The sequence below is a fragment of the Xyrauchen texanus genome, chromosome 24, assembly GCF_025860055.1.
Source record: "Xyrauchen texanus isolate HMW12.3.18 chromosome 24, RBS_HiC_50CHRs, whole genome shotgun sequence".
Classification (NCBI taxonomy): Eukaryota; Metazoa; Chordata; class Actinopteri; order Cypriniformes; family Catostomidae; genus Xyrauchen; species Xyrauchen texanus.
Genome location: NC_068299.1, coordinates 25,116,925 through 25,144,736, shown reverse-complemented (window position 1 = coordinate 25,144,736; position 27,812 = coordinate 25,116,925). Strand labels below are relative to the sequence as shown.

At 38.2% G+C, this 27,812-nt stretch overlaps 2 protein-coding genes across 3 annotated transcripts in view; both read left to right on the top strand.

Moving 5' to 3' along the window:
- Positions 1-3,822, top strand: part of LOC127617850 (protein phosphatase 1B-like) — a 54,686-nt gene extending 50,864 nt beyond the window's left edge. The window contains exon 6 of one of the 2 annotated variants that reach the window (XM_052089957.1): positions 2,077-3,822. In XM_052089957.1, coding sequence (XP_051945917.1) covers positions 2,077-2,106 — 30 coding nt within the window. In that variant the 3' untranslated portion in view covers positions 2,107-3,822. The remainder of the gene's footprint in view (positions 1-2,076) is intronic. The other variant, XM_052089956.1, reaches the window with a different exon arrangement.
- A 1,593-nt stretch (positions 3,823-5,415) lies between these two features.
- Positions 5,416-27,783, top strand: LOC127617844 (neutral and basic amino acid transport protein rBAT-like). Its single transcript, XM_052089946.1, has 10 exons — positions 5,416-7,888; positions 13,374-13,553; positions 13,879-14,021; positions 14,389-14,514; positions 22,190-22,309; positions 24,742-24,866; positions 24,964-25,165; positions 26,848-27,024; positions 27,119-27,244; positions 27,337-27,783. The coding sequence occupies exons 1-10, from the start codon at positions 7,474-7,476 to the stop codon at positions 27,760-27,762; spliced, it is 2,040 nt and encodes a 679-aa protein (XP_051945906.1). The 5' UTR covers positions 5,416-7,473; the 3' UTR covers positions 27,763-27,783.
- Positions 27,784-27,812: the final 29 nt, after the last annotated feature.

The window sequence follows — 27,812 nt, the reverse complement described above, 5'->3', positions numbered from 1 at the left end:
TTTATTTCCAGTGTATTACAAGCAAATGGTGACTCCGGTCTGTAAAATTTCAAAGAGCAAGAAACGCCATAAAAACACACTAATTCCTTTTGTTTTCCCCTGAAGAAAGTCATATGGGTTTGGAATGACACATGGGTGTGTAAATAATGACAGTTTTTGTAGAATGTCTGGTTACAGGTGTGACTTTATGACCACTTCAAACTCTGCTCATACAATCATAATTTAGAGTTGGAACTAACCGTTGTATAAACCTCTTTATGCTGTTCAACTATGCCCATATCTCATGATGATGATGTCACTATACAACTTGTGGTATGGAGAAATATCACGGTGCATTGCATGGAAATTTGTAGTGGAAAGCCTGCTGTTGTATACCTGCCTTGTCATTGTACCTCTGAACATAAAAGTGTGTGTGGGGTCAAACACCACTGGAGAATGTGTCAAGATTTAATTTCGGTTTGCTTTAATTAGTAAGACACATTCTTAAGTGTAAGTCTGGACACTATTTGGACAAAGCTGAGGTTTTGATCCAAGTGCTCCCCTCTCCCCTGTTGGACATTCAAGAGATCTGATGTGTGTGTGTGAGAGAGATGGCATTTTTCTCTTGGACTGCCCTTAAAGTTGAGGATCATGTTTTGCTGGTTTGTTTTGAGGAGTAGACTAGATCCTTGTGTTTCTCTGTGTAGTAGCTTACTCTTTATAATTTGTCCATCCCTCCTTTTGTCCTAGTTAAAAATCTTTTAGTAGCATATATTTTGCACAGCCATATTTTGTAATGTTTGTAATAGCTGCTGTGATTGGCTACAGTATTGTTGATTTACATAAGACTGACACTCATCATGATGTCCAGGTTCACTTTTGAAGTTAATATCTGTAGCATACTTACTCAAACATAAAGTATGGTATTCTCATACATAACACATGTACACTTCCATAATTCGAGACACATAAAAAGTAAAAATGCACAATAATAAAACTAATTACATATGTGTTCACCCTTTGATTTATGCAGCCCAGCTGTTTCATTTGGTAAGTTGATGTGCAGAAAGAGCGACTTGTGTGCATCTGAACATAGTTGCAGAACCTCACTTAAATATACCCCATTAAGAAATGTACTAATCTTGTAAATGCATCAAAGGTTGATGGAATTTTCCATGAACCTGTTGAATGAATTGCTGGTTTGTTTCTTTATACAGTTTTGTTTTATGTAGTGCTGTATATTTTACTTTACCTGTTAAATCTCGTTCAACCCCCATAGATTACTGACTACTGAATTCATGTTTTATTACCAAAGCGACAGTGTTTCTGTCAATGAATGCAGATGGCTTGTTTAACTTGGATTTATTTTCAAGTCCTATGTGTGTAGGACACTATATTAATTGGCTTACCAAGATGCTTCTTTGAATAAATTGTACTAGGGAACAGAAATATTATTCAGTGTCTGAGTCTTGGATCAATAATAGTTATTTTGGCCACTTAAAACTTTTCTGTGTTTTCCAGAATCCTGCTAAATAATGCTTTGCATGTGCATTTTTTCCTCGAATATATGAGGGAAAACATGTCTCCTGAGAAGTGAGAGGAGGAACGTTAAATTCATAGTGAAGGATGAAATTATGCTTTACTGTTTCACTCAGAATCGTTTCTGGGTTTTGTGGAACACAAAAAGAGATGATGGCCCCAGTCTGGTATTTTTTTTTATTTTTTTTTAAATACCAATGAAGGTAAATGGTAACTGAGGCTAATATTGTGTTCCATGAAAGAAAAATGTTTGGTACAACCTGTGGTCTGTAAATGATGACAGAATTTTTCATATAATTTTAATGCTTTAGTTTTATGGTATAGAAATCATTCAGTCACAGGAACTCTATTCATACCAAAAACATTTTAGACTAAGAAACAGGAAGCTTGAATATTCTAGTTTGAAAAGTTATGTAATGATTATCTAATGCTGATTTCTTTGTGTTCTCTCAATTTCTCAATTCATCATCTACTCTCTATGGACTACTTCTCTCTCTCTCTCTCTCTCTCTCTCTCTCTGGACTACCTCTCTCTTTCTCCCTCTCTCTCTCTGCGCAGAGTGGTGCTGACCTTGAGGACCTGTGGTAGGCTTCGCACCTGAGGGAAGAGAATGAAGAGTTTCTTTTGTTCCAATGAAACTTCATTGGAACAAGAGTCACAGCACAATGGAAACACAGTACAACCAAAAGCATTACAAGCAGTTTTTTGCTAATAAATGAGGGAAAGAATGGAGTTCCAATTTGAACAAAATACACATCACACAACAAAAACTTTTTCTTTATTTTTTTAGTGGTGGCTGTGGTTATTCATTTTGAAACAGAGGATTTTTTTGCGGAATGGATCCATGCATGTGCTGTGGTGTCTCCAGAAGGCTGCAAATTAGAGTGACTTTTGCCTTGCAGCCCCTGGTTTCGGAGAGATGGATCATTACTGGGTTTAATTAAGGATGTATTTGACTGATGAGTGGGTGCAAGACCTGTTTTAAAGAATTGCTTTGTTACTACATAACCTGTGTGGAAAGGTTTGTAGCTTGTTGACTTTTTGCACCTTCCTCCCCTCCCCATGTACGCTGACAGACCTTTAGGTAGAACCTTGGACTCCATTCTGCTTCATTTTATCATCACTTGATTGGTTGTCAAAAGCTTTTTAATCCTGCTGTTTCAGAGAATATAGAATATATAGAGATAAATATATATAAATTCTTATATATTTTTTATTTTTCCCAAGTTTGATGTTCTCTGTAGCTTAACGTGTGACAAGCAATAGAGTTGAGTTGGTGGCGACCAATGAGTGTGCCACATTGCGTGAATTCCTTAAGACGCACTGAGATTGTTCAAGTTATGTACTTGTCTAACCTAACCACCCAGGATCTATGGGTGTTGTTGGCTAAAAGGGAATGTTACTGCCCACCAAAGCCACGCAGCTTTTCTCAGCTCCTCTCTGTATTATATCTCTTATTCTTCTCTCTTTGTCAGCCCTCGCGTTCACAATGCAGATGTGAACTTGCTACAACCTGTCCTTTTTTCTCCCCCTTCAGATTATATTGTAAAGCTGTGTTTTTTACTTTGGTTAGCTGAACATGAAAATACTAGCTTTATGATTAATTCTTTACTGATTTATCAATACAAGTGTAATGTTGGTTTTGCTCAAATATATTTTCAGCAGTCAACGACAGTACTCATTGGCCTTGAAAGGTGACATTGAGCAGAACAATAAAGATAAAGGAAAAAGCAGCCTTGCTCCATGTTTAATCATTTTAATGGTGAGACAAAGCAGATGTGGAGTCCTTTCACTGTGTGCTGTGTAGACGATTTAGTTGTGTATTTGAAAATAAATTTGTTTCATGTAGCAATACATTTGACTAATGGCAAAGTCTGGTCCACATGCAGCTTATTCTGTCCAAGAACAGTCCAGTTGCTGCATACAGGAATAGACAAGTTAATCGACATATAAAACAGTAAACCACAGGCTTCTTTTTTGTGCCATTTTGAGGTGGATATATCTGAAATGGATTACACCACAATAATAGACCAGCATTGAAATAAATCAATTAAATAGTGACTGTCATTTATGAACAGTTCTAAAGAAAACACCAAAAAAAAGGGGAAATGTGTTTAGAAGACTTTGTGCTCAGAATTTCTGTTCATCCAAAAGTAACACATTTTGTCACAGACAGTACTCTGAGAAAAAAGTGGTATAGACAGTTCTACTTGTGGATATCTAGTTAACTCGTACTTTTTATTTGTATAGCGCTTTTTGCAACACAATTTGAAAGCAGCTTTACAGAAAATCATGCCTGAATTAAACTGTAATATCTGTGAAGTCTTTGAGTCATTGTATAGTTTGATTAAATATGATTATAAATTTAGTATAAAAAGAAATGATTAAATTGTATTTAGAACCCCAGTGAGCAAGCCGAAGGGTACTATGGCAAGGAACACAAAACTCCATAAGATTTTGATTAATGGAGAAAAATAACCTTGGGAGAAACCAGACTCACTGTGGGAGCCAGTTCCCCTCTGGATTACAGCATGAATATAATGCCAATATTACTTATAGTTAAAGTCATGGTTTAAACTTATTAAATTAAGTGTTAAGGGTCAGTGTTTAAACAAAGATTTTGTATGAACTGTAAGATTAATGACTAAAATCTTTGAAGTCCATCCTGGATTAACTGCAGAGGTTCACATAGGTGCAATTGTCCTTGTTAATTGGCTGATGAAGGCTTTTGTTGGCAATTAATTGATAGTCTATGAATTCCATTTCAGGAGTGTTGTCCATCATTAGACCAAGGTGATGAAGGCAGAGATGAGTGAGGTGGATCGCAGTTCAAGCGGCGGTCATTTCGGTGAGGTCTATCCTAAGTACAAGGTTCAGGCGGTGGCGAATGAAGTATCCCATGTCTTACTGTTGGAGTTGGCATCAGTTCCTCTGTAAATTCCATCGCTGTAGACTATAGTGATATCTGGCTGCAATAGGCTGCGGCTACTGTAGTCATCATCACTCAGTAACACATGGCAGTGGGAGTCGAACAACAGTCAGGACCGGAGCTGAATCTATGTGCATCCCAAGGTTGGGACAGGGTAACAAATAGAATAAAATTAGCATATATACCATTCACTTAAAAGCAGAGTTATAGAATTTGAGAAATGGTTCCGGTAAAGCAGTAGAATTAAGAGTTTGAGGGATGAATTAGGTGTATGCCAGGCAGAATAGAGGAGTCTTCAGTTGTTAGGATTTAGATGATAGGCTCATTTTCTCATATCACCACATTTCTTTCTTCTTGGCTGGTATTGAGGGGCAGGACTTGGGACTGTAAAAGGAGTTAATGCAACACACCTTGGAGCAGTTCTGTGTCTGTCTGTGTGTGTGTGTGTGTGACGGCCTAGAGTGTGTGTGTGCTACAAGTTTGATTGAATGCTGTCCCCATGGATCTACTTAAGTTTGAGTTGATGACTGGATTCCAACAAACTATTAAAACCTTAAACTAAGAAGAATCTGTTTGGGCTGGCCGTCTATTGCAAATAGGACTATTGATTGGGTTGGCGGCGTTTCATGTTTACGGCGTTATCTGAGAGTGTGTCTGAGTTCTGAACACTGCTAGGAAGACTATTCTATAGTTTAGTAGCCAAATAGGGAAAGGATCTACCTCCTTTTGTGGATTTTGATATTTTAGGTATTATTAACAGGCCAGAATATTTTGATCGTTGATCTTGATGGAATATAATGTAATAGAAGGTCCGTTTAGCACCATGGAGCTAGACCATTCAAAGCTTTGTATGCAGTTCACAGAATTTTTAAATGAATATGACATTTAACAGGTAGCCACATGTAACAACGATAAAATGGAGCATCTAATTGGCCTTTTACCACTAAAATTGTGTGTGATGACATCTTAAAAAAAAAAACTGATTTGGCCACAAAAATGGAGAGAGTATTGAAACAATTAATTTGAACTTGGCCAGCTTACTGTCATTTCATATTCACAAATTATTGCAATTGTATGAAATATCAGAAGATGATGTCTAATTGGAGCAGTTGGTCTCTGATAGGACTGTAAGTAACTGCCCTTATGTGACGAAGCCCAGGGGTATGAGAGAAACCACACAGTAGGGCGTTCTGTAAAGTTGTGGTGCAGAGACACTTTACAGCAAGTCTCTGGCTGATCCTGATGTTACGCCCATTGCAGGTTGCCACCATTTCCGACCAAAATTGGATTACCATCGCCCTGTTCTAGCTGTTCCTGCAGCGAGTACAGAGTAGAGGGGAAATTTTCAGGGTTAGTAAAACAACCGTCCATCAACGTTTATGCTGTACGCATAGCAATCTGAGAAAAATGTATGTGCCGTTATATCATGCTGCCAAATGTAGCTGAGGCCAATGAAATTACACACTGCAATTCCTTGGTGCACCTTGTGCCACAGGTTTACAGTGCCCTTGATGGCATGCACATCCCCATTGTTGTCCAGACACAGCTGTGTTTACAAGCATCAGATCTGTATAGTTAAGCCTAACCTAATCTCTGTAAATTCTGTCATGTGACACTATATTTTGGTGTTAATGCCATTGTTCCTGACAAAAAGTGTTTCCAAATTAGTTTTCGTGACATTTGGAGTATTGACATGGAATTTATATGCTAAAGTTAAACAAAAATATGTCAGGGCCTGGCTGTATTGACGTTGACTACCACCCCTGGAGTTGCAAGTTTGAATCCAGGGTGTGCTGAGTGACTCCAGCCAGGTCTCCTAAGCAAACAAATTGGTCCGGTTGCTAGGGAGGGTAGAGTCACAAGGGGTAACATCTTCATGGTCACGATTTGTGGTTCTCTCTCTCAATGTGGCGTGTGGTAAGTTGTGAGTCGCGGAGAGTAGCATAAGATTACATATGCACTGCAAGCCACGTGATAAGATGCACGGATTGACAGTCTCAGAAGTGGAGGCAACTGAGATTTGTCCTCCGTCACCCGGATTGAGGTGAGTAACTGCACCACCTCGAGGACCTAGTAAGCAGTGGGAATTGGGCATTCCATAATTGGGTAGAAAAGGGGAAAAAAATATGTCGACACTTTTAAAATCTTATTGATAATTTGTATGTCCATCAGCTATACCGGCAAACATTTTGATGCGCTAAACCTTTGCAACAAATTCCTTGGATGAAAACATAGTTATTGTTTATTTTGATTTCATTCACCGATTCTTTCATTGACCATTTCTGGAGATTGTGCATTTGTTCGGTTAGATGGTGACAAATGAGCATCTTGATGTTATGAGTGAGTCATTAAATCATTTACTCAACTGATTTGTTAAACCATGCACTGAAACAATGGAAGTGCATGAGAAGGTAGGTAATTCATTTAGGAACTAAACACCCCTAGTTCAAAACTGAGTAAGAACAGAGAGCGAGTTGCGTTTGATGCTTTGGCTTTTTATTTTTTTTTGCTGCCAGAGAAGAAATGTATGAACTACCTGACAAATTTTCTACCTTAAATGTAAATTATTTAACAACAACAGTACTCCTGCGCCTGTGATAATGCTTAATTAGCTGTCTAAATCAGTGTTTTGAAATTAAAAAATGTAGTTGAATGTACATTTTTAGATGGATATAAGAATTTTATATTAAATATACATTTTATAAACCCTTGGAAGGTGTAACTTTGTTGAATATAGTCAATGCCATGATCTGAGTTTTCAGTAATATGTAGCCAAGATAGTGTGTGATTGGACCTGCTAATCTCTACTCTCAGAACTGCCACATTCCTCTGGGAGGGGTGTGTGTGTGTGAGAGCGAGGGAGAGAGGGAAGGCGAATGAATAGGTGTGGTGTACTATGGACCTGTGAATGCCTCCTTTTTAAAAGATCTCTTGCTGTGTTGGATCTCACAAGCGTTGTTCCTGTGCTCGATGATTTTATGAAGAAATAAGATAGGTTACTAGAATTAGTGGTCTACAATGGCAAAATGAGTTTAACCAAATTCACAAACATTGGATTGGAGCTGCAAGAAGGTGTCCAGAATACTGCCTTTCAAGAGGATGTTGAGGGTGATACATCTGTTGCATCAAGTTCTCGAGAGCATGACACCACAAGCATCTCAGTCAATGGCCCAGAAGAGAGCGCGTACACTCAAATCAAACCATATGCTGGAATGCCCAAAGAGGTACTCATGTTACACTCAAGCCAAGCTTGCTACCGGGTACCTCGTGAGATTTTGTTCTGGCTGATCATTGCATGCACCCTGGCCCTTATCGCCATGACCATTGCGATCGTGGCACTGTCACCTCGATGCCTTAGCTGGTGGCAGGTATCTCCAGTCTATCAGGTTTACCTGCGATCCTTCAAAGATTCAAATGCTGATGGCATTGGAGACCTCAAAGGTAATTTTTCACCCTTCTGTATTTGTCAATGAAGTGATCTTATGAAATATTGTGCAGTTGTTACTCTGATTCAAATTTGTATGTTGTATTATAACAATATTTTTTGAATTATTTTGCAGTAGAAGATTAGGCACTGATTAATTAAATATGTGAAAAAGATGTTATGCAACCTTAGGCCAAAAATCATCATTTTGTTTCTTAAAAGTGACATTTTAAAAACATTCAAAGAACAAAATAAAAACCAAAAAAAGGTTATTTTAACCTTAAATGTTTGTTTCAAACATTTCAAAATACAATGTTTAAATTGCTAAAAAATGTTTCTGTCTACATAGTGTAATCTTACAAAATACCTTGAGTGATTTCTTTACATGATATAATTGATTAAAATTATTTCAAATATATTATGGGTCAATGTGGTGATTTTTTTTTTTTTTTGTCCAGGTCTGTTAAATTATTCACAAATAAATAAAAATGCAATTCACACAAAACAATTACTTGAATACACCTCTTCTGTGAAGAAAATTTTTACAATTTCTGAGTTGTCATTTTGATATTTGTTCTGGTTCTTGGAAAAACAAATTTTTGGCATGAGAAGTGCTGAATAATCTTTTATTAATATTTCTTACAAAAGGCAGTAAAACAATTGTTTTAAAATATTATTATTTGAAAAACTTGTGTCCACCATTTCAAAGCCATGTGGTGTAAACAACATGCAGTCATTTTGTTATTTGTTTTGACAAAAAAATATTAAAACAAACAACCTAAAAAAGAATAATAATAAAACAATAGAGGGCTTCTTTTGAGTGTGAAGTTTAAAAATAATTTATGTCCAATATTTTGACATTTTTATGGAAAGGCCCATTTTGTTTGAGCATGTGGTGTAACCTGAGAAAACTTCTTTAAATTCTTGATTCAAAAATTTATCTATTTTTTATTAAATGTTTAAGTGTACTCATTTATTCAAGGTGCAAGGAAAAAAAAAACACATTTTACTTGGTTACACCACATGACACATACTCAAGTTAATGCTGCTAAAATGTAAAACATTTTTTAAACCAGAGTTAACACAAACTATGAATTTGACGTGTTTTAAACTAGATTTTTTTTATTTTTAAGAATTTTCATTTTTATCACCTCTGACAACCTTATTTCTCAATGACCCTTAAACAAATTATATATAAATACATTTTATTAAAATATAATATATTTTAATATTATTCTAAATAACATATTAATATTGTTTTAATCTATGAGGCTAAGTTTATATATCAGAATCACATTCAGAACGAGCTTTATTGCCAAGTATGCTTGCATGGAAATTGTCATGTTGACAGAAGCTTCCAGTGCAAGAGAATGCAACGTATACATACAAACATATACATATAGTGACATAATAATAATAATAATAATAATAATAATAAAGATATAAAAAAGAGAAATACACAATAGCAGTAATGTTATTAGAATATTTTATATAAAGATATACAGTTATTTGTAGGTGATATAATGTATTGTAGAAGAGGTAGGATATGTTAAATAATATAAATGAAATATGGGTATCAGTAGGAATGGATGGATTGAATATTGTACATGGATGTATTGACCAAAGGAAAGTATTTGGGGGCAATGTTAACTGTTTATGACTGATAGAGCTGGGAACAGAGAGCTGGGTTAATTTAGTCTATTGGAGAGCGGGGTTGATGGTGTTAAAAGCCGAACTGAAGTCAGTCCCATATTGACTACCTCATCCACAGACCTGTTTGCTCTATAAGCAAATTGAAGGGGATCCAGAAAGGGTTCAGTGATATCCTTCAGGTAGGCCAAAACCAGTCTCTCAAATGATTTCATGACCACAGACATCAGAGTGAGTGGTCTGTAGTCATCAAACCTTTGACCTTGGGATTCTTTGAGACTGGGATGATTGTGGAACATTTGAAGCAGCAGGGAACTTCGCACTGCTCCAGTGATGTGTTGGAGATTTTTGTGAAGATGTGAGCCAGCAGGATTTTGAAACGCAATCTGTGCCCTGTGCTTTTCTTGTTTTCTGTTTTCGGAAGACTATGCACACATCCTCTTCACAGACCTTAAGTGCATGTTGAGTAGCTGGAGAGGGGAGGAGGATGGTGGCAGGAGGTGTAAATGTTTTGTGTGCTGTAAAGTTCGTAGCGTGTATGGGTTGTGTGTCTGGGCTTTTCAAATCTACCGTAAAACACATTCAGGTCGTTAGCCAGTTGTTGATTCCCTCCGGTGTTAGGGGATGGTGTCTTGTAGTTGGTAAAGTCTTTCAGGCCTCTCCATTCTGATGTAGGGTCGTTTGCTGAAAACTGTTTTTTTTTTCAGCTTTTCAGAATAGCTTCTTCTGTATTTGGCCTGATTGTACAATATATTATCCCCACTTCTATAAGCATCCTCTCTGGCCTGACGAAGCTGCCTGAGTTTTGCTGTAAACCATGGATTGTCATTTTTGTATGTTAAATAAGGCCTAGTAGGAATGCACATGTCCTCGCAGAAACTAATATATGATGTCACAGTATCTGAGCTCGTCCATGTCTGTGGCTGCAGCTTCAAAAACAAGTCAAATCAGTGCAGTCAAAGCAGACTTGTAGTTCCAGCTCTGCTTCATTGGTCCATATTTTTAGCTGACTTTAGTTTCTGTCTGTAGGCCGAAAGATGAACCAGACAGTGATCATAGAGTCCTAAAGCTGCATGTGGGACGGAGTGATATGCATCCTTTATTGTTGTGTAGCAATGATCCAGTGTATTTCTGTCTCTGGTAGGGCATGTAATGTGCTGTCTGTATTTGGGCAGTTCACGGGTGAGATTTGCCTTGTTACAATCTCCTAGAATAATAATAAGTGAGTCCAGGTGTTTTTGCTCCATGTCTGTGATCTGATCAGCCAGCTGTTGCAGCGCTGCTTTCACGTGTGGCGGGATGTACACACTCACAAGAATATACTAGAAAAACTCCTGCGGCAAGTAGAAAGGCTTACAGTTTATGAAGAGTGCCTCTAAATTAGGACAGCACATCTGTACACCTACATTAGTTGATGTAAATCATGTATCACCGCCTCTCGTTTTTCCTGTTAACTCCGCATTGTAATCCACTCTGAACAGCTGGAAGCCTGGCAGATGTAATGCGCTGTCCGGTATGACTTCACTCAACCAGGTTTCCGTGAAGCACAATACAACAGAATTCGCAAAGTACTTATTTTTTGTGGGTGAGAAGTAATTTGTCCATTTTGTTTGGAAGAAAGCAGAGATTTGCTAGATGGATGCTTGGCAGCACAAAACCACGCTGTTGGAGCTTGACTAGAGCGCCGGCTTGCTTCCCATGTTTGCGTCTTTTAGCGCACTTGTACAACACCGCGGCTCCTGCGACTGCGACAGAACGTCAGAATAATCAAAAACCGGTAAAAGATTGTCTGGCATGTGCTGCCCAATATTCAACAGCTCATCTCTGGTAAAACTGATTGGAAATAAATTACTAAACACCAAAAGAACTGGAGAGCTCCACATCGAGGTGGCCATCCGTGGCGCCATCTTAGATGAATCGGACAACTATAAACTGCCAGCCAAATGTTTGGAATACTGTACAGATTTTGCGGTTTCAGAAGGAAGTTGTTACTTTAATTCACCAAGGTGGCATTCAACTGATCACAAAGTATAGTCCGGACATTACTGATGTAAAAAATAGCACCATCACTTTTAAAGACAGGCCCCATTTCCAGCAGCCATCAATCCTACACCTTATCCTTGAGTAAATTGATAATTTGGCACTAGAAAATCATATCATTGATCATATATCAAATACAATTGAAAGCTATTTGATTCATTAAATGAAGCTTAACATTGTCTTTGTTCGTTTTTGAGTTGCCAAAGTATGCAACTAGCATGTCTTAAGGACAATATTAGGTAATAAATTTCAAAAAAGAAACTGCTTTCTTTAGAAATTCATCAGTCAATCTTTGTTTTGAGGAATTAAGACTATGAAGAAAGTCCTTGAAATATTTAAGATTTCATACAAAGGTGTACACTACAGTCTTCAAAGTCAAAGGACAACTGGCTCTAACAAGGACATAAAGAGATGTGGAAGGCCAGATGTACAACTAAACAACAGGATAAGTACATCAGAGTCTCTGGTTTGAGAAAAAGACACTTCAATTGTCCTCAGTTGACAGCTTCATTGAATTCTACCTGCTCAGCACCAGTTTCATGTACAACAGTAAAGAGAAGACTCAGAGGTGCAGGGCTTATGTGAAGAATTGCAAAGAAAAAGACACTTTTGAAACAGAAAAACAAAAAGAAATGGTTGGAGTGGGCAAAGAAACATCGACAAAGACATTGGACAACAGATAATTGAAAAAGAGTGTTATGGATCTTAAACCATTGAGCTTTTGTGGGATCAACTAGACTTTAAGGTGCGTGAGAAGTGCCCCAACAAGACAGCCACATCTATATCATGTGCTACAGGAAGTGTGGGGTGAAATGCCACAGAGTATCTGGACAAACTGACAGCTAGAATGCCAAGAATCTGCAAAGCTGTCATTGCTGCACATGGAGTATTTTTTTGATGAGAACTTTACAGGTCCCATTTGTTAACATAATTTAATGCTTTAAGTATCATGAACAACCGATTAACAATGTATTTTTTTTAAAGCATTTATTAATCTTGTTAATGCTAGTTAATAAAAATACAATTGTTCATTGTTAGTTCTTGTTAGCTCAAAGTGCATTAACTAATGTTAACAAGTACAAAAAAAAAAAAAAAAAGTAAAGAAATTACTAGTGTATGCTGAAATTAACATTTAAGATTAACAAATGTTTAAAAGTTTTGTGCAGTGTTAGTTCATGCTAACTACTGTTGTTAAATAATGGAACCTATTGTAAAGTGTTATCATATATATGTATATACTTACTGAATATGTAAGGGATAAATCCACTGCTGGGTGTGCGTTTAATATATATAACAAACTGGGCACTTGAAATATACATTGGTTACATAATAGAACAAAATTATCCTGAAACCTTTATAGTGTATTTTTGTAACCTGTAGTGTGTCCCCTAAATACTGCTGTAGTGCTTTTTGAGAAGCCGGTGTATGAATGCCTTGAACAGAAAAGCAAAATACATGCTTTTCCCTTATAATGGCTCTGTATAGCACCAGATTAATGCATATGCCACTTTAATAATACACCATACTGACTTTACAGTTTTACATTAGAGGGTCATTAGTGGTTTTCTTTTAAACATTTTCACAAAAGCAAACATAATTGATAAGACACCAGCTTATCTTCTACAATATGAAACATGCTAATTACTTTAGTGACCCTCCAAAATGGCAGTAATATTCTTGAAAGATGAAAATGATTAAGACTGAGTTGGGAAGGATACATAAGAAGAATGCTGAAAGTCTTCATAAAGATCAAAGGTAATTGTGCAGATAGCAATTCTATAATTCTGTAAATGCTGTCATGTTTGACCTCAGGAATAAAGGAGAAACTGAGTCATTTTGAGTACCTGAACATTAAAGCAATCTGGATCAGTCCTTTCTACAAGTCTCCTATGAGGGACTATGGATATGATGTGGAAGATTTCAGGCAAGTTGACCCTCTTTTTGGAACCATGGAAGACTTTGATGACCTCTTGGCAAGCATGCATGACAAAGGTAGGAGTGCAATATAATAAACAGTCCATAGTATTTCAATCAACTTCACTAACAATGTGGATGTGAGCCTAGATGTGAAACATTTGACAATGGTATCAAGTTCACATGTTGACATATAGCTTCAGTCGTGTCTTTTGCTGTGTTTATGCTATGGTAAATTGTAGAATGTGGGAGGAACTGACTTCACTGTGTTATAGGCTTCATGAACAGAGTGACCAATGATTATTAATTCCAAACTTGTTAAGACATAAATCAATTACAATGTGAAATCAGTATAAATTGTTTTGGTTTTCGTAACTGCATACAACTTTATTCTCTTTCTCAGGTCTAAAGCTTATCATGGACTACATCCCTAACCATACCAGTGACAAGCACATCTGGTTTGAACTTAGTCGGAATGGCACTGAGCTCTATAAAGACTACTATATCTGGGTTAACTGCACAAAGGACAAACCTCCAAACAACTGGGTATGAACGTGCATCTTTTGATTGCAAATGGAGTAAATAGTGAACACTTTTATGAATTCAAATCAAATCACTTTATTGTCACACTACCATGTACACAAGTGCAACAGTAGGGGAAATTCTTGTGTGCAGTTCCGAGAATTTCGAGAATTGGGATTGCTCTTAAGAATCATCATGATCTTGAAGAACTATCCAGAATGTTTATCCAAGCACCAACATTTGCTGTTATATTCCATCTTATGTACACACTGTATGAATATTTTCTTAGTTACAATTAAGACTGAAATAATGGAAATAAATGTGATTGCACTACATAAGTGTTAATATTTAGATGACTATACAAAACATGTTGCATTGTTTGATTCATCAGATAAGTGTTTTGGGGAATTCCTCCTGGGAGTATGACGAAATGAGAAAACAGTGCTATTTCCACCAGTTCCTCAAGGAACAGCCAGACCTCAACTACCGTAACCCCCATGTTATACAGGAGATGACGGTAAGAGAGATAAAGGAATCCTACAGACATTTACACTACAGCAGTGGTTCTCAACAGATGTTGCTTCTGGCCCCAGATTTTTATATTGTACATCCAACATGTAGCGCTCTCTGGAGTGGCACAACAGAGTCACTGCTTGACCGTTCCCGCACAGAGCTTGCAAGATCGTGATGGGAGAAAGGTGTAACAAATCATTCCATCCCGGCCCCGCCCGGATCTCAAGATGGGATAAATGTGACAAAAATCGTACCGCCCCTGCACAGAGCTCGTAAGATCATGATGGGAGAAAGGTGTCCCAAATCATGCCACGCCGGCCCTCATATAACAATAATTCAATATATAATGATGAAATAATGATACATAGTTAACTTTAAATATTTATCAATATATATATATATATATATATATATATATATATATATATATATATATATACATATACACACACACTCACCTAAAGGATTATTAGGAACACCTGTTCAATTTCTCATTAATGCAATTATCTAATCAACCAATCACATGGCAGTTGCTTCAATGAATTTAGGGGTGTGGTCCTGGTCAAGACAATCTCCTGAACTCCAAACTGAAAGTCAGAATGGGAAAGAAAGGTGATTTAAGCAATTTTGAGCGTGGCATGGTTGTTGGTGCCAGACGGGCCGGTCTGAGTATTTCACAATCTGCTCAGTTACTGGGATTTTCACGCACAACCATTTCTAGGGTTTACAAAGAATGGTGTGAAAAGGGAAAAACATCCAGTATGCGGCAGTCCTGTGGGCGAAAATGCCTTGTTGATGCTAGAGGTCAGAGGAGAATGGGCCGACTGATTCAAGCTGATAGAAGAGCAACTTTGCTTGAAATAACCACTCGTTACAACCGAGGTATGCAGCAAAGCATTTGTGAAGCCACAACATGCACAACCTTGAGGCGGATGGGCTACAACAGCAGAAGACCCCACCATGTACCCATCCTCTGATGGCTACTTCCAGCAGGATAATGCACCATGTCACAAAGCTCGAATCATTTCAAATCGGTTTTTTGAACATGACAATGAGTTCACTGTACTAAAATGGCCCCCACAGTCACCAGATCTCAACCCAATAGAGCATCTCTGGGATGTGGTGGAATGGGAGCTTCGTTCCCTGGATGTGCATCCCATAAATCTACATCAACTGCAAGATGCTATCCTATCAATATGGGCCAACATTTCTAAAGAATGCTTTCAGCACCTTGTTAAGGCAGTTCTAAAGGCGAAAGGGGGTCAAACACAGTATTAGTATGGTTTTCCTAATAATCCTTTAGGTGAGTGTATATTCAGATAATTAAAGTGCATTACATTCGTGTAGCAGAAGTGTTCATCATTAATAAGACCATAAAAAAAGCGGCTTTAGAATACAATGTACTGTTTACTACCATATTATTGATCATAAGCCAATCATTGGCATACAGTTCACAGCAATCCATTTCACAAGTGAATTTGTCAATCAGTTGGATATTTATTATGAGGGCTTGTTTAAGAATCCATCAATGAACAGCTGCGTCAGACATACTTGTGTAGCGTCTCGTGTGCATTGAGTCATAAACATAAAATGTTTAGGTCACTGTGTCAAGTTAAATATAGTTTAATACTTAGAACACATATTGAGATCCCTTAGTTCGGATTTGCGCTCCATTAAGTGTTTTGAACGCAAGAACGTAAGGCATGTTTGTGTTGTTCTGCAGCTCAAGGGTGTTTTTCTTCACTATATAAACTGCACGTTGCCCATACAGCTGAAAATTCACTTACTGCCCTCTGGAGTAAACAGGTGGTACTAAGCTTGCATTTCTCAGGAATCTCCCATATTATGGTCCGGGGGCATTGCGATTAATGGCGTACATTTTTTTTTTTTTAATGCGTTATTTTTAGTCAAATTAATCGCACTGAATTAACGCGTTATATCGTCAGCCCTAAAATAAATATATATATATATATATATACACACACACACACACACACTTAAATTTAGCTTATGCAATTCAACTTTGTGAAAATATTGCATGTTCTTGCACCCGTGCTAGTTTTTGCACTGTAGGGGAGTCCTGAGGCAGTTTAATTTTTCAGGAGGAAAATGGCCTGAGGGTAAAACTGTTCTTGTGCCTGGATGTCCTGGCGCTCAGTGCTCTGTAGCGCTGGCCAGAGGGCAACAGTTCAAAGGAGGAGTGGGCAGGGTGTGTGGGGTCCAGAGGGATTCTACCTACACATTTCCTCAATCTGGAGACACATAGGTTTTGGAGGGTGGGCAGGGGGACACCAATAATCCTCTCAGCAGTTCTGACTGTCCGATGTAGTTTCCTTCTGTCTGATTTGGTGGCTGAACCAAACAATGTAACCAAACAACGTTCGGTAAGCAAACTAAAGGGGGTTCAGCAGGGGTCCATCGATGTCCTTCAGGTAGGCCAAAACCAGTCTCTCAAACGACTTCATGACCACAGACGTGAGAGCGACAGGTCTGTAGTCATTTAGTCCTGTGATTTTGGGGTTTTTTGTGGACCGGAAAGATGGTGGAGCATTTGAAACAGAAGGTAACTTCACACTGCTCCATTGATCTATTGGAGATGTGTATGAAGATGGGGGCCAGTTGGTCAGCGCAGACTTTCAGACATGCAGGTGAAACACTGTCTGGGCCTGAAGCTTTCCTAGTCTTTTGTTTGCGAAAGACCTGCACACATCCTACACACAGATCATAAGTGCAGTTTGAGTAGTAAGAGGGTGTGTGAAGTGAAGATCAGAGCAGTGGAAGGGTGTGAGACTGGCCTTTTCAAATCTACAGTAAAACACGTTCAGTTCATCAGCCATTATTTGACTCCCTTGGTGATTGCTTTTTAGGCCTTTCCACACAGATGCAGGAGCATTGACTGAAAACAGTTTTTTTCAGCTTTTCATAGTAGCATTTTTAGCCACTCTGATTTCCTTAGTAAGTGTGTTCCTGGCCTGGTTGTACAAGGTTTTATCCCCACTTCTGTAAGCATCCTCTTTGGCCTGAGCATGCTTACAGATGCTGTCGAGTTTTCTTGAAAACCATGGTGTATCGTTATTGAATGACAAAAATGTCCTAGTAGGAATGCACATATCCTCACAGAAATATATATGATGTCACTGTATCTGTGAGCTTATCCAGGTCTGTGGCTGCAGCCTTAAAAACACTCCAATCAGTGCAGTCAAACAGGCTTGTAGTTCTAACTCTGCTTCATTGGTCCAAATCTTTACAGTCCTTTCTACAGGCTTAGCTGATTTTAATTTCTGCTTGTAGGTCGGGAGAAGATGAAAGATCAAACAGTGATTAGAGAGTCCTAAAGCTGCACGTGGGACAGAGCGATATACATGCTTTACAGTGGAGTAGCAGTGATCCAGTATATTTCTGTCTGTGGTGGGGCATGTGATGTGTATACAAACAGTACAAACCAGTATTTTGGCAGTTCACGGTTGAGGTTAGCTTTAATATAATCTCCCAGAATAACGATAAGAGAGTCTGGGTTTTGTTGCTCTGTGTCTGTGATGAGATCAGTCAGCTGTTGCAACGCTGTGTTCACGAATGCTTGTGGCGGGATGTACACACTCACCAGAATAAACTAGGAAAACTCATGCGGCAAGTAGAAATTATTACAGTTGATGAAGAGTGCCTCTAAAGTAGGACAGCACATCATCTTCATCACCTTTACATCTGTACACCAAAGTTTCCTTGATTTAAAAGAATGTTCCACCGCCTCTTGTTTTCCCCGATAACGCCGTGATGCAATCCACTTTGAACAGAATTTGCTGTCCCCTCAAAATAACTCAACACACAGCCATTAATGTCTAAACCGCTGGCAACAAAAGTGAGTACACCCCTAAGTGAAAATGTCCAAATTGGGCCCAATTAGCCATTTTCCCTCCCCAGTGTCATGTGACTCATTAGTGTTACAAGGTTTCAGGTGTGAACGGGGAGCAGGTTTGCTAAATTTGAGTCATCGCTCTCACACTCCCTCATACTGGTCACTGGAAGTTCAACATGGCACCTCATGGCAAAGAACTCTCTGAGGATCTGAAAAAAAGAATGGTTGCTCTACATAAAGATGGCCTAGGCTATAAGAAGATTACCAAGACCCTGACACTGAGCTGCAGCACGGTGGCCAAGACCATACAGCGGTTTAACAGGACAGGTTACACTCAGAACAGGCCTCGCCAAAGAAGTTGAGTGCACGTGCTCAGCGTCATATCCAGAGGTTGTCTTTGGGAAATAGACGTATGAGTGCTGCCAGCATTGCTGCAGAGGTGGAAGAGGGTGGGGGGTCAGCCTGTCAGTTCCTCCATTCGGAGACTGGGCCACAGGGCAGTATTCCAGCATGATAACTACCCCAAACACACCTCCAAGATGACCACTGCCTTGCTAAAGAAGCTGAGGGTGAAGGTGATGGACTGGCCAAGCATGTCTCAAGACCTAAACCCTATTGAGCATTTGTGGGGCATCCTCAAACGGAAGGTGGAGGAGCACAAGGTCTCTAACATCCATCAGCTCCGTGATGTCGTCATGGAGGAGTGGATGAGGACTGCAGTGGCAACCTGTGAAGCTCTGGTGTACTCCATACCGAGAGAGTTAGAGCAGTGCTGGAAAATAATGGTGGGACACTTTGGGCCCAATTTGGACATTTTCACTTAGGAGTGTACTCACTTTTGTTGCCAGTGGTTTAGACATTAATGGCTGTGTGTTATTTTGAGGGGACACCACATTTACACTGTAATATAAGCTGTACACTCACTACTTTACATTGTAGCAAAGTGTCATTTCTTCAGTGTGACACATGGAAAGATATAATCAAATATTTACAAAAATGTGAGGGGTGTACTAACTTTTGTGAGATACTGTGTGTGTGTGTGTATGTATGTATATTTACACTCACCTAAAGGATTATTAGGAACACCTGTTCAATTTCTCATTAATGCAATTATCTAATCAACCAATCACATGGCAGTTGCTTCAATGCATTTAGGGGTGTGGTCCTGGTCAAGACAATCTCCTGAACTCCAAACTGAATGTCAGAATGGGAAAGAAAGGTGATTTAAGCAATTTTGAGCGTGGCATGGTTGTTGGTGCCAGACGGGCCGGTCTGAGTATTTCACAATCTGCTCAGTTACTGGGATTTTCACGCACAACCATTTCTAGGGTTTACAAAGAATGGTGTGAAAAAGGAAAAACATCCAGTATGCGGCAGTCCTGTGGGCGAAAATGCCTTGTTGATGCTAGAGGTCAGAGGAGAATGGGCCGACTGATTCAAGCTGATAGAAGAGCAACTTTGCCTGAAATAACCACTCGTTACAACCGAGGTATGCAGCAAAGCATTTGTGAAGCCACAACACGCACAACCTTGAGACGGATGGGCTACAACAGCAGAAGACCCCACCGGGTACCACTCATCTCCACTACAAATAGGAAAGAGAGGCTACAATTTGCAAGAGCTCACCAAAATTGGACAGTTAAAGACTGGAAAAATGTTGCCTGGTCTGATGAGGCTCGATTTCTGTTGAGACATTCAGATGGTAGAGTCAGAATTTGGCGTAAACAGAATGAGAACATGGATCCATCATGCCTTGTTACCACTGTGCAGGCTGGTGGTGGTGGTGTGGGGGACGTTCTCTTGGCACACTTCAGGCCCTTTAGTGCCAATTGGGCATCGTTTAAATGCCACGGCCTACCTGAGCATTGTTTCTGACCATGTCCATCCCTTTATGGCCACCATGTACCCATCCTCTGATGGCTACTTCCAGCAGGATAATGCACCATGTCACAAAGCTCGAATCATTTCAAATTGGTTTCTTGAACATGACAATGAGTTCACTGTACTAAAATGGCCCCCACATTCACCAGATCTCAACCCAATAGAGCATCTTTGGGATGTGGTGGAACGGGAGCTTCGTGCCCTGGATGTGCATCCCACAAATCTCCATCAACTGCAAGATGCTATCCTATCAATATGGGCCAACATTTCTAAAAAATGCTTTCAGCACCTTGTTGAATCAATGCCACGTAGAATTAAGGCAGTTCTAAAGGCGAAAGGGGGTCAAACACAGTATTAGTATGGTGTTCCTAATAATCCTTTAGGTGAGTGTATATATATATGCGCCACCAGCCATACTGCTCGTTCTGTGCATGATTTCTTGCAAGACAGGAATGTCAGTGTTCTGCCATGGCCAGCGAAGAGCCCGAATCCCAATCCCATTGAGCACATCTGGGACCTGTTGGATCAGAGGGCCATTCCCCCCAGAAATGTCCAGGAACTTGAGGGCTCCCCCTTTGTTCAGTGACACATTATTCCATTTCTGTTAGCTTTGTTCTCACAATGTCATCTGAGGATTACTAGTGCATATTTCTCTGGATTTACTGGCAAGTCATTCCAATTATCCCAATTCCAGATGATTACAAGGCCATGGCATTACTCAATGGTCTTGGCCCTCTTCTTTGATGCCTTTACTTTCTGTTCCTTCTGCACTTGTTAGCACCAATTCAAAAGATCAGATACCACCTGTTGCATGCATTCAATTTATCATGACATCCCTCAGTTTGCAAAAACAAACAAATATTGTGTTTACAGTAATGCACTTACAATGAAAGTCAATGGGGCAAGACATTCTGAAAGCTGAAATGTGCTTCTTATAATATTAGGTGTTTATATGAACTTTTCCTGACAAATTGCCACATTATTCCATTTCTGTTATTCACATGTAGCCACATGTATGTGTGTGTGTGTGTGTGTGTGTGTGTGTATGTGTGTGTGTGATATATATATATATATATATATATATATATATATATATATATATATATATATATATATTTTGAAATGTATATGAACCTAAATTATTTAGTGCTGAAAAAACATTGTTGGTGATATTTCCAAATTAACTTAAAATGGATAACTGTGATTTTATTGTACTGTGTCCCAGTGAGGTTAGAACAGTGATGGTGGTAAAAAGGAGAGAGAGAGAGAGAGAGAGAGATGATAAAATAACTGTGTGGCTAAATGAATGTCTGTTATGTATGGGTGCACAAACCCACTTGACCATGAATTCATAATCCATTAAAACACTCAAACTAAGAAGAACATGAGATGATGTGGGAACTTGCATATTTTCAGAGAAAAAGGCTAACTTTGAGCAAATCAGAAAATTCTCATTGAAAAGTATTTATTTGACATGTGTTGACAATCAATCAGTTTTTTTTTTCAGCCTTGTCTGAGTTAATGTATCTCATTCTGACGATATTTTGTTAGCTATGTATTTACAGCAAGTAACAGACTATGTTGTGTTTGCATTTACACATTGACTGAAATCATGGGACAAATAGAAGATATCTCTACTGTATTGTCCAGCTATGTTGATGGTTGAGTTTGGCTGTGTAGAACAGAGCACTGGTAGTACTGAGCTTAGCTCATACTTTATTAAAAGGCAAGTATAAATGCTAGCAACAACCAAAGGGCTTTCAGCATAATGTCAGAACCATTTTCTTTTTAATAATATGTTCATATAGTAGTATTAGCCTTCAAACCCTTTAACAAAAAGGCCATTCATCCAGACCTTTGAATATATCTACAATTCACCATACCATATCACGTTTCACTACAAACATGGACCCTCTTTGATCTTTGTTTTGTGTCTCTGTAATAGGACATAATCCATTTCTGGCTGCAGAAAGGGGTGGATGGGTTCCGAATGGATGCTGTGAAACACATGCTTGAAGCCACGCATTTGAGAAACGAACCCCAGGTTGATCCAGACCAAGATCCAGTAAGTCAAATAATGGTCTGTGCTGTAAAAACCAAAGTCATATATGTGATACCACAGGAAAATGTCCTTCTGATTAATTAGCAGATTTTAAATGTAGATTTTTTGCTTTGCCCCATACAAGAAACATAAACGTTGAGAAATACACATTCTTAAGCGGTTACCTTTCTCATTATTAAAGCACTTCTGTATTTGAAACAGAAAAAAAAAAAATCTTATAATGTATTTAAGTGTTGCGCCATTGTCAGAAGCTTTGTTCTCACAATGTCATCTGAGGATTACTAGTACATATTTCTCTGGATTTACTGGCAAGTCATTCCAATTATCCCAATTCCAGATGATTACAAGGCCATGGAAGGCCTAGACAAGGCCATGGCATTACTCAATGGTCTTGGCCCTCTTCCTTTATGCCTTTTCTTTCTGTTCCTTCTGCACTTGTTAGCACCAATTCAGAGGAATGTTTCAAGTTCAAAAGTTCAGATACCACCTGTTGCACGCTGTCAATTTATCATGACATCCCTCAGTTTGCAAAAACAAACCAATATTGTGTTTACAGTGATGCACTTACAATGAACGTCAATGGGGCAAGAAAGGTAATTCTGGTCATTTTGACATTCTGAAAGATAAAAAAGCTGAAATGAGCTACTTAAATTATTGCTAAAGTGTTTATATGAAATTGTCCTGACAAAAAATATGTTATTTGAGCAGTAATGTTGTCTATATAATACCTTAACCCCTTATGCTCTGAAAGATTTTTGGGTTGCCACCTGAAAACTTTCACATTTCAATTGAAAAGCTCCCTGTTCACACACAGTTTACCAATTTCATACAATTTTCACGTTTTACAGATAACCCCCTACATTTTAAGAAATTATTGTAATAATTAATAAATAACATTATGTATTTTTTTTAATGTCTAAAATTGAAAAGTATGCCATTTCAGTTATTTGTCCTCCATTTTCAAGCAAAACATCTTATTTTATTCCACTGGATGTACTAGAAAAAATTATTTTCCCTCTATCACCTTCCATCACATTATACTGATTTGAAATGTAGGTGGTGCTCCAACACATTTTAGCCCTCACCCATAGACACATTTTTTTTGTAATACTGAGAGCTTCCACAGTGTTTTGTTGAATATCTTGTCTAGAAGCCCAATCTAGATGTCATTAGATGGCAGAGAATCACAGCTTTACAATGATATTTCAATGATTTTCTATAGATGAGAACCTATTTTGCTGGTGATTTGTTTCTCATACTTTTCTAATAAACTTCATATTTTGTTCAACATTTTTTTGATACAACATTGGATTATTCTCCCAAGCAAGCTAACAAACAAGTGAACAAGTAATTGTTTAACTCATTTTAAAGCTAACAACCCAAGGTAAGATTTTATATAAATTGAGGCTATTTTGGGCATACAGATCAGTAGTCATCAAAGAAAAGAGACGTTCACATTTTATGCCTTACCAAAATAAAATGTCACTTTGTGATTTAAAAAAATAAAATAATAATAATTCAAACTGTGGTATAATGGCAATAAAATAAACTGTACAATCACCTTCCTGGGAATGAGAGCTTTCATTTGATGTATGAATCGTCTATTTAAGTGCTACGTTAAGGACTTCTATATTAATTTGAATAATTTCTACAACTGGCCTCTAGGTGGGGACAATCTGTGACACAAATGTTTTCAGGCCTTATATTGTTATTTTATGTAACTAAATGCAAAAGTTATGGGGTTCTCTGAAAAGTTCAGATTCTAAGATTTTCAATGATACCACATACAGTGTGCCAAAAAATGCATCCATGGACGCATAGTATTAAGTTTTAAAACGGCTTGCCATATAGCACCTCCCCACGGGTCCAACGGTGGGCCGGCAGGGTCTAAGCGGATGAACTTCCCATTCTAGTTTTGCTAACGTAATTCCTTTGGGTGGAATTTCACTGTAGAAAACAGTCCCTTTCTGGTACTAATGCATGCATCATGCAAAGTAACAGGGTTGCTTAACATGGTCATGACAGGAGTTGAAAGATTGAATATATCTTTGCACAGACAAGATCAGTTAGTCTTGTGGCTATACCTTCAGGGTAGTGTGTATTTCAAAGTTTATTCCTGTGCAACCCCCTTGTCCTATAGACCTCCATAGTAAATGCATTGCAGAAAACACAATTATTTTCTGTGCTAAATCAAGAGTTTATTTAACAGCACTGTTGATAGAGCTTAAGTTGTATATAACCCAGAACATTCATTTAAAATTCATTGAAAATATGCCCTGTTGCTTTAGGGACAAAATAGGAAATATTTAGCTATTTTCAAATATTGAGTAATGCCATAAAAGCATCTGTAGCATATTTCACAATGAGATTTATTTGGTGTTTTTTAGCAACCGTTACTTTTTATTATTAAGATGTGATGCTCTGATGTTCTTTAGTCAACTGTAGACACTGAGTTTGAGCTGTACCATGATTATACCTATTCACAACCGGGGCTTCATGAGATCCTTACCAACTGGAGGGTAGAGATGGATACCTACAGTAGAGAGCCTGGGCGTCACAGGTATCCTTAATACCTCTACTGTACTCCCAAATCAACCACGATTCTCTTTTGTAAATAGCCTTTTTAATCTTTCACTCTTTGTCTTTATCCAAATCAGGCTCATGGTGATAGAGAGTTATGACTATGAAGAAATCGAAAAAACCATGAGGTACTATGGCACACGGTATGCAACGGAAAGCGATTTCCCCTTTAACTTCTATCTGCTGTATCTTCATGATGGCTTGTCAGGAAATAAAGCCAAAGGACTGGTTGATTTTTGGATGTCAAACATTCCAGAGGGCAAATGGCCAAACTGGGTGGTGAGTAACCAGAGTAACCAGCCTGCTTGTTCATTGAGCATCACATTGACATCAAAATATAAACATTAAAAGGGAAGCGTGTGGTTTTTGTGCTACTATCAGCACTGAATACATTTGCAATCTGTTAACTTGAGTGGAGCCTTCAATCTGTCAATTTATCATGACATCCCTCAGTTTGCAAAAACAAACAAATTCATAAATATAACTATCCAATGAAAGATATGGTGTAATGAAAGGTTTGTATCTGTAAGATATCAAACCAATCAATACAAAAAGTAAACTTGAAATTATATTTTCCATAAAAACTGCCTATCAACATTGTGTGCTAATTTTTTTATAATTCTGAATAAATCAGACAATGTCAAGGTCAGCTATGACTCTGAGTACCCCTTTCCTGCTCATGGTGGATGCAACAGTAGGACAGATGGTCTGGTCAATTTTATAATTAAAAAGTGGTGGTGGTGGTGGCGTAGTGGTCTAAAGCACAGACCTGTTAATCAGAAGGTCACTGGTTCAATCCCCACAGCCACCACCATTGTGTCCTTGAGCAAGGCACTCCAGGTTGCTCCGGGGGGATTGTCCCTGTAATAAGTGCACTGTAAGTCGCTTTGGATAAAAGCATATGTAAAAAAATATATATTTTAAACAAACAATGCTTCATCAGACTCTGCTGTCACAGCTTCAACATGTCAAAACTGTCTTTCCATTGAGATAAATTCTGTTAAGAACTGTGGAATAATTTTGCCATTTCAGTTTAGCTTATTTAAGTGAGGAGAAATCAATTTTGTCAACCGTGCCAGAATTTTCAGAATAGTGTGAAAACAGAAATAAAATTTATAGAATATATTTTATCACTTGGCTCCTACATTATTAGATAATTAAAGACTACATTCTTAGACATTCTTCAAATGTAAATAGCATGTTTTTTGGTGTGTCCGAGTGAACTAATTACAGTAAGATGTAAGTGAATAAATGTCAATTTATCATGGTTCATTTGCTGACACATTTGTCTACAAATATATCCATTTCAAATTAATTTAGTATTAAAAATCAAAAACTCAGATTTTTTAAATGTATTGTATCTTATCTCAAGAATCAGAGAGTTACATTGACCAAACTTGGTACAGACATTCAGACTGTTCTGGAATTGTGTGCCATGTCTTTTCTAGCTGATTGGACTTATGATTTTCATAAAGTGAATAATCAAAAATTTGAAAAATCTGTACTTGAATGTTCAAATGAGCCAACGGAATGCTAGGTAATTCAAATCAACTGACAAAAACATTAAATGTAAACAAACCCAAAAAGGCCTTTTTTTAATCTTTCAAGTTGCTCTTGTTATCTATTTATTATGTAATAGTCTGTCTAACTAACTAGCCAGCTTGCTAGCTGGTGGTTTGTCTTACTGTAATGGCTGTATTACTATCAAGCTTAAGACTTTTAAAAGGATTTCAAATTTTCAGACAAAACTTTGACAGGCAATCATCAAAGTTTGCCTTGACAAACTTTACCTAATTGCATCTAGTTACTTTTACAATTCTGTATGGTGCCACTCATGGCATAGCAATGAAAGATTTTACACCTTTTAAATAAAAATATAAGGTTTGTTACACATAGAGAGCAGACATTACACACAATGTAATCTCTTATAACTAAACCCAGTTGTTCATGTGCATTTATAGGTGGGAAACCACGACAAGCCACGCATAGGCTCAAGTGCAGGTAAGGAATATATACGTGCTATAAACATGCTGTTGTTAACACTACCTGGAACTCCCACAACATACTACGGAGAGGAGATTGGCATGACGAATGTAAATGTATCTGTCATTCAGGACCCTTTCGGAAAGTTCAATCCAGTAAGTGAAAGAAAATACTTGTTTTTTTTTTTAAATAACTGCAACACATTCAATTGTAGCTCATTTGTACAATGATCATTTTTTAACTATCAAGAACAACAGTCGGGACCCACAGCGTACACCAATGCAATGGAGCAATAAACTCTATGCTGGCTTTAGTGACAGTGAAACCGGCACGTGGCTAGACATCGCTCCAGACTACACAACTGTCAACGTGGAGGTACATTGCTTCCAGAATACTGTGACAAGAAACTAAAGCGCTGTTCACAAATGGCAACAACAACTAATGCCAAATCATCTTTTTCTCTCCAGGTTCAACAGGCTGATCCCAATTCAATAGCTTCACAGTATCGTACTCTAAGTTTGCTCAGAGGGGCTGAGCTCGCCCTGAGCCGAGGCTGGTTCTGCTACGTCCGGAGTGATGCTAATGTATTCGCTTATTTGCGTGAGATGGATGGGTACAAGAAAGCCTTCTTGGTTGTTCTAAACTTTGGCAAGGATACTGAGACAGACCTCTCTTCGATTAGTGAGCTGCCAGATGTCTTTACTGTACATTTAAGTACAGTACCATTAAGCCAAAAAACGTTCTCCAAATCCAGCATTACAACATTTAAAGGGCAAGGATTGCTACTGGAATATTCCAGCAATAGGCGATTCCACCCTAACCATGCATCTGAGTGTTTTGTTTCTGAGAAAGCCTGCTACATGGATGTACTAGATATTCTGTACAGGTGCTGAAGATAATTTCTATAAGATTCATAAGATCGTTGTGAGAAGACACGTTTTTG

Excerpts from the sequence above, each read along its gene's own strand:
- LOC127617844 (XM_052089946.1), top strand. The coding sequence starts at position 7,474 with ATGAGTTTAACCAAATTCACAAACATTGGATTGGAGCTGCAAGAAGGT. Across the intron at positions 7,889-13,373 it reads TGGCATTGGAGACCTCAAAG|GAATAAAGGAGAAACTGAGT; the intron begins GTAATTTTTCAC and ends GTTTGACCTCAG. Across the intron at positions 25,166-26,847 it reads GCAAATGGCCAAACTGGGTG|GTGGGAAACCACGACAAGCC; the intron begins GTGAGTAACCAG and ends GTGCATTTATAG.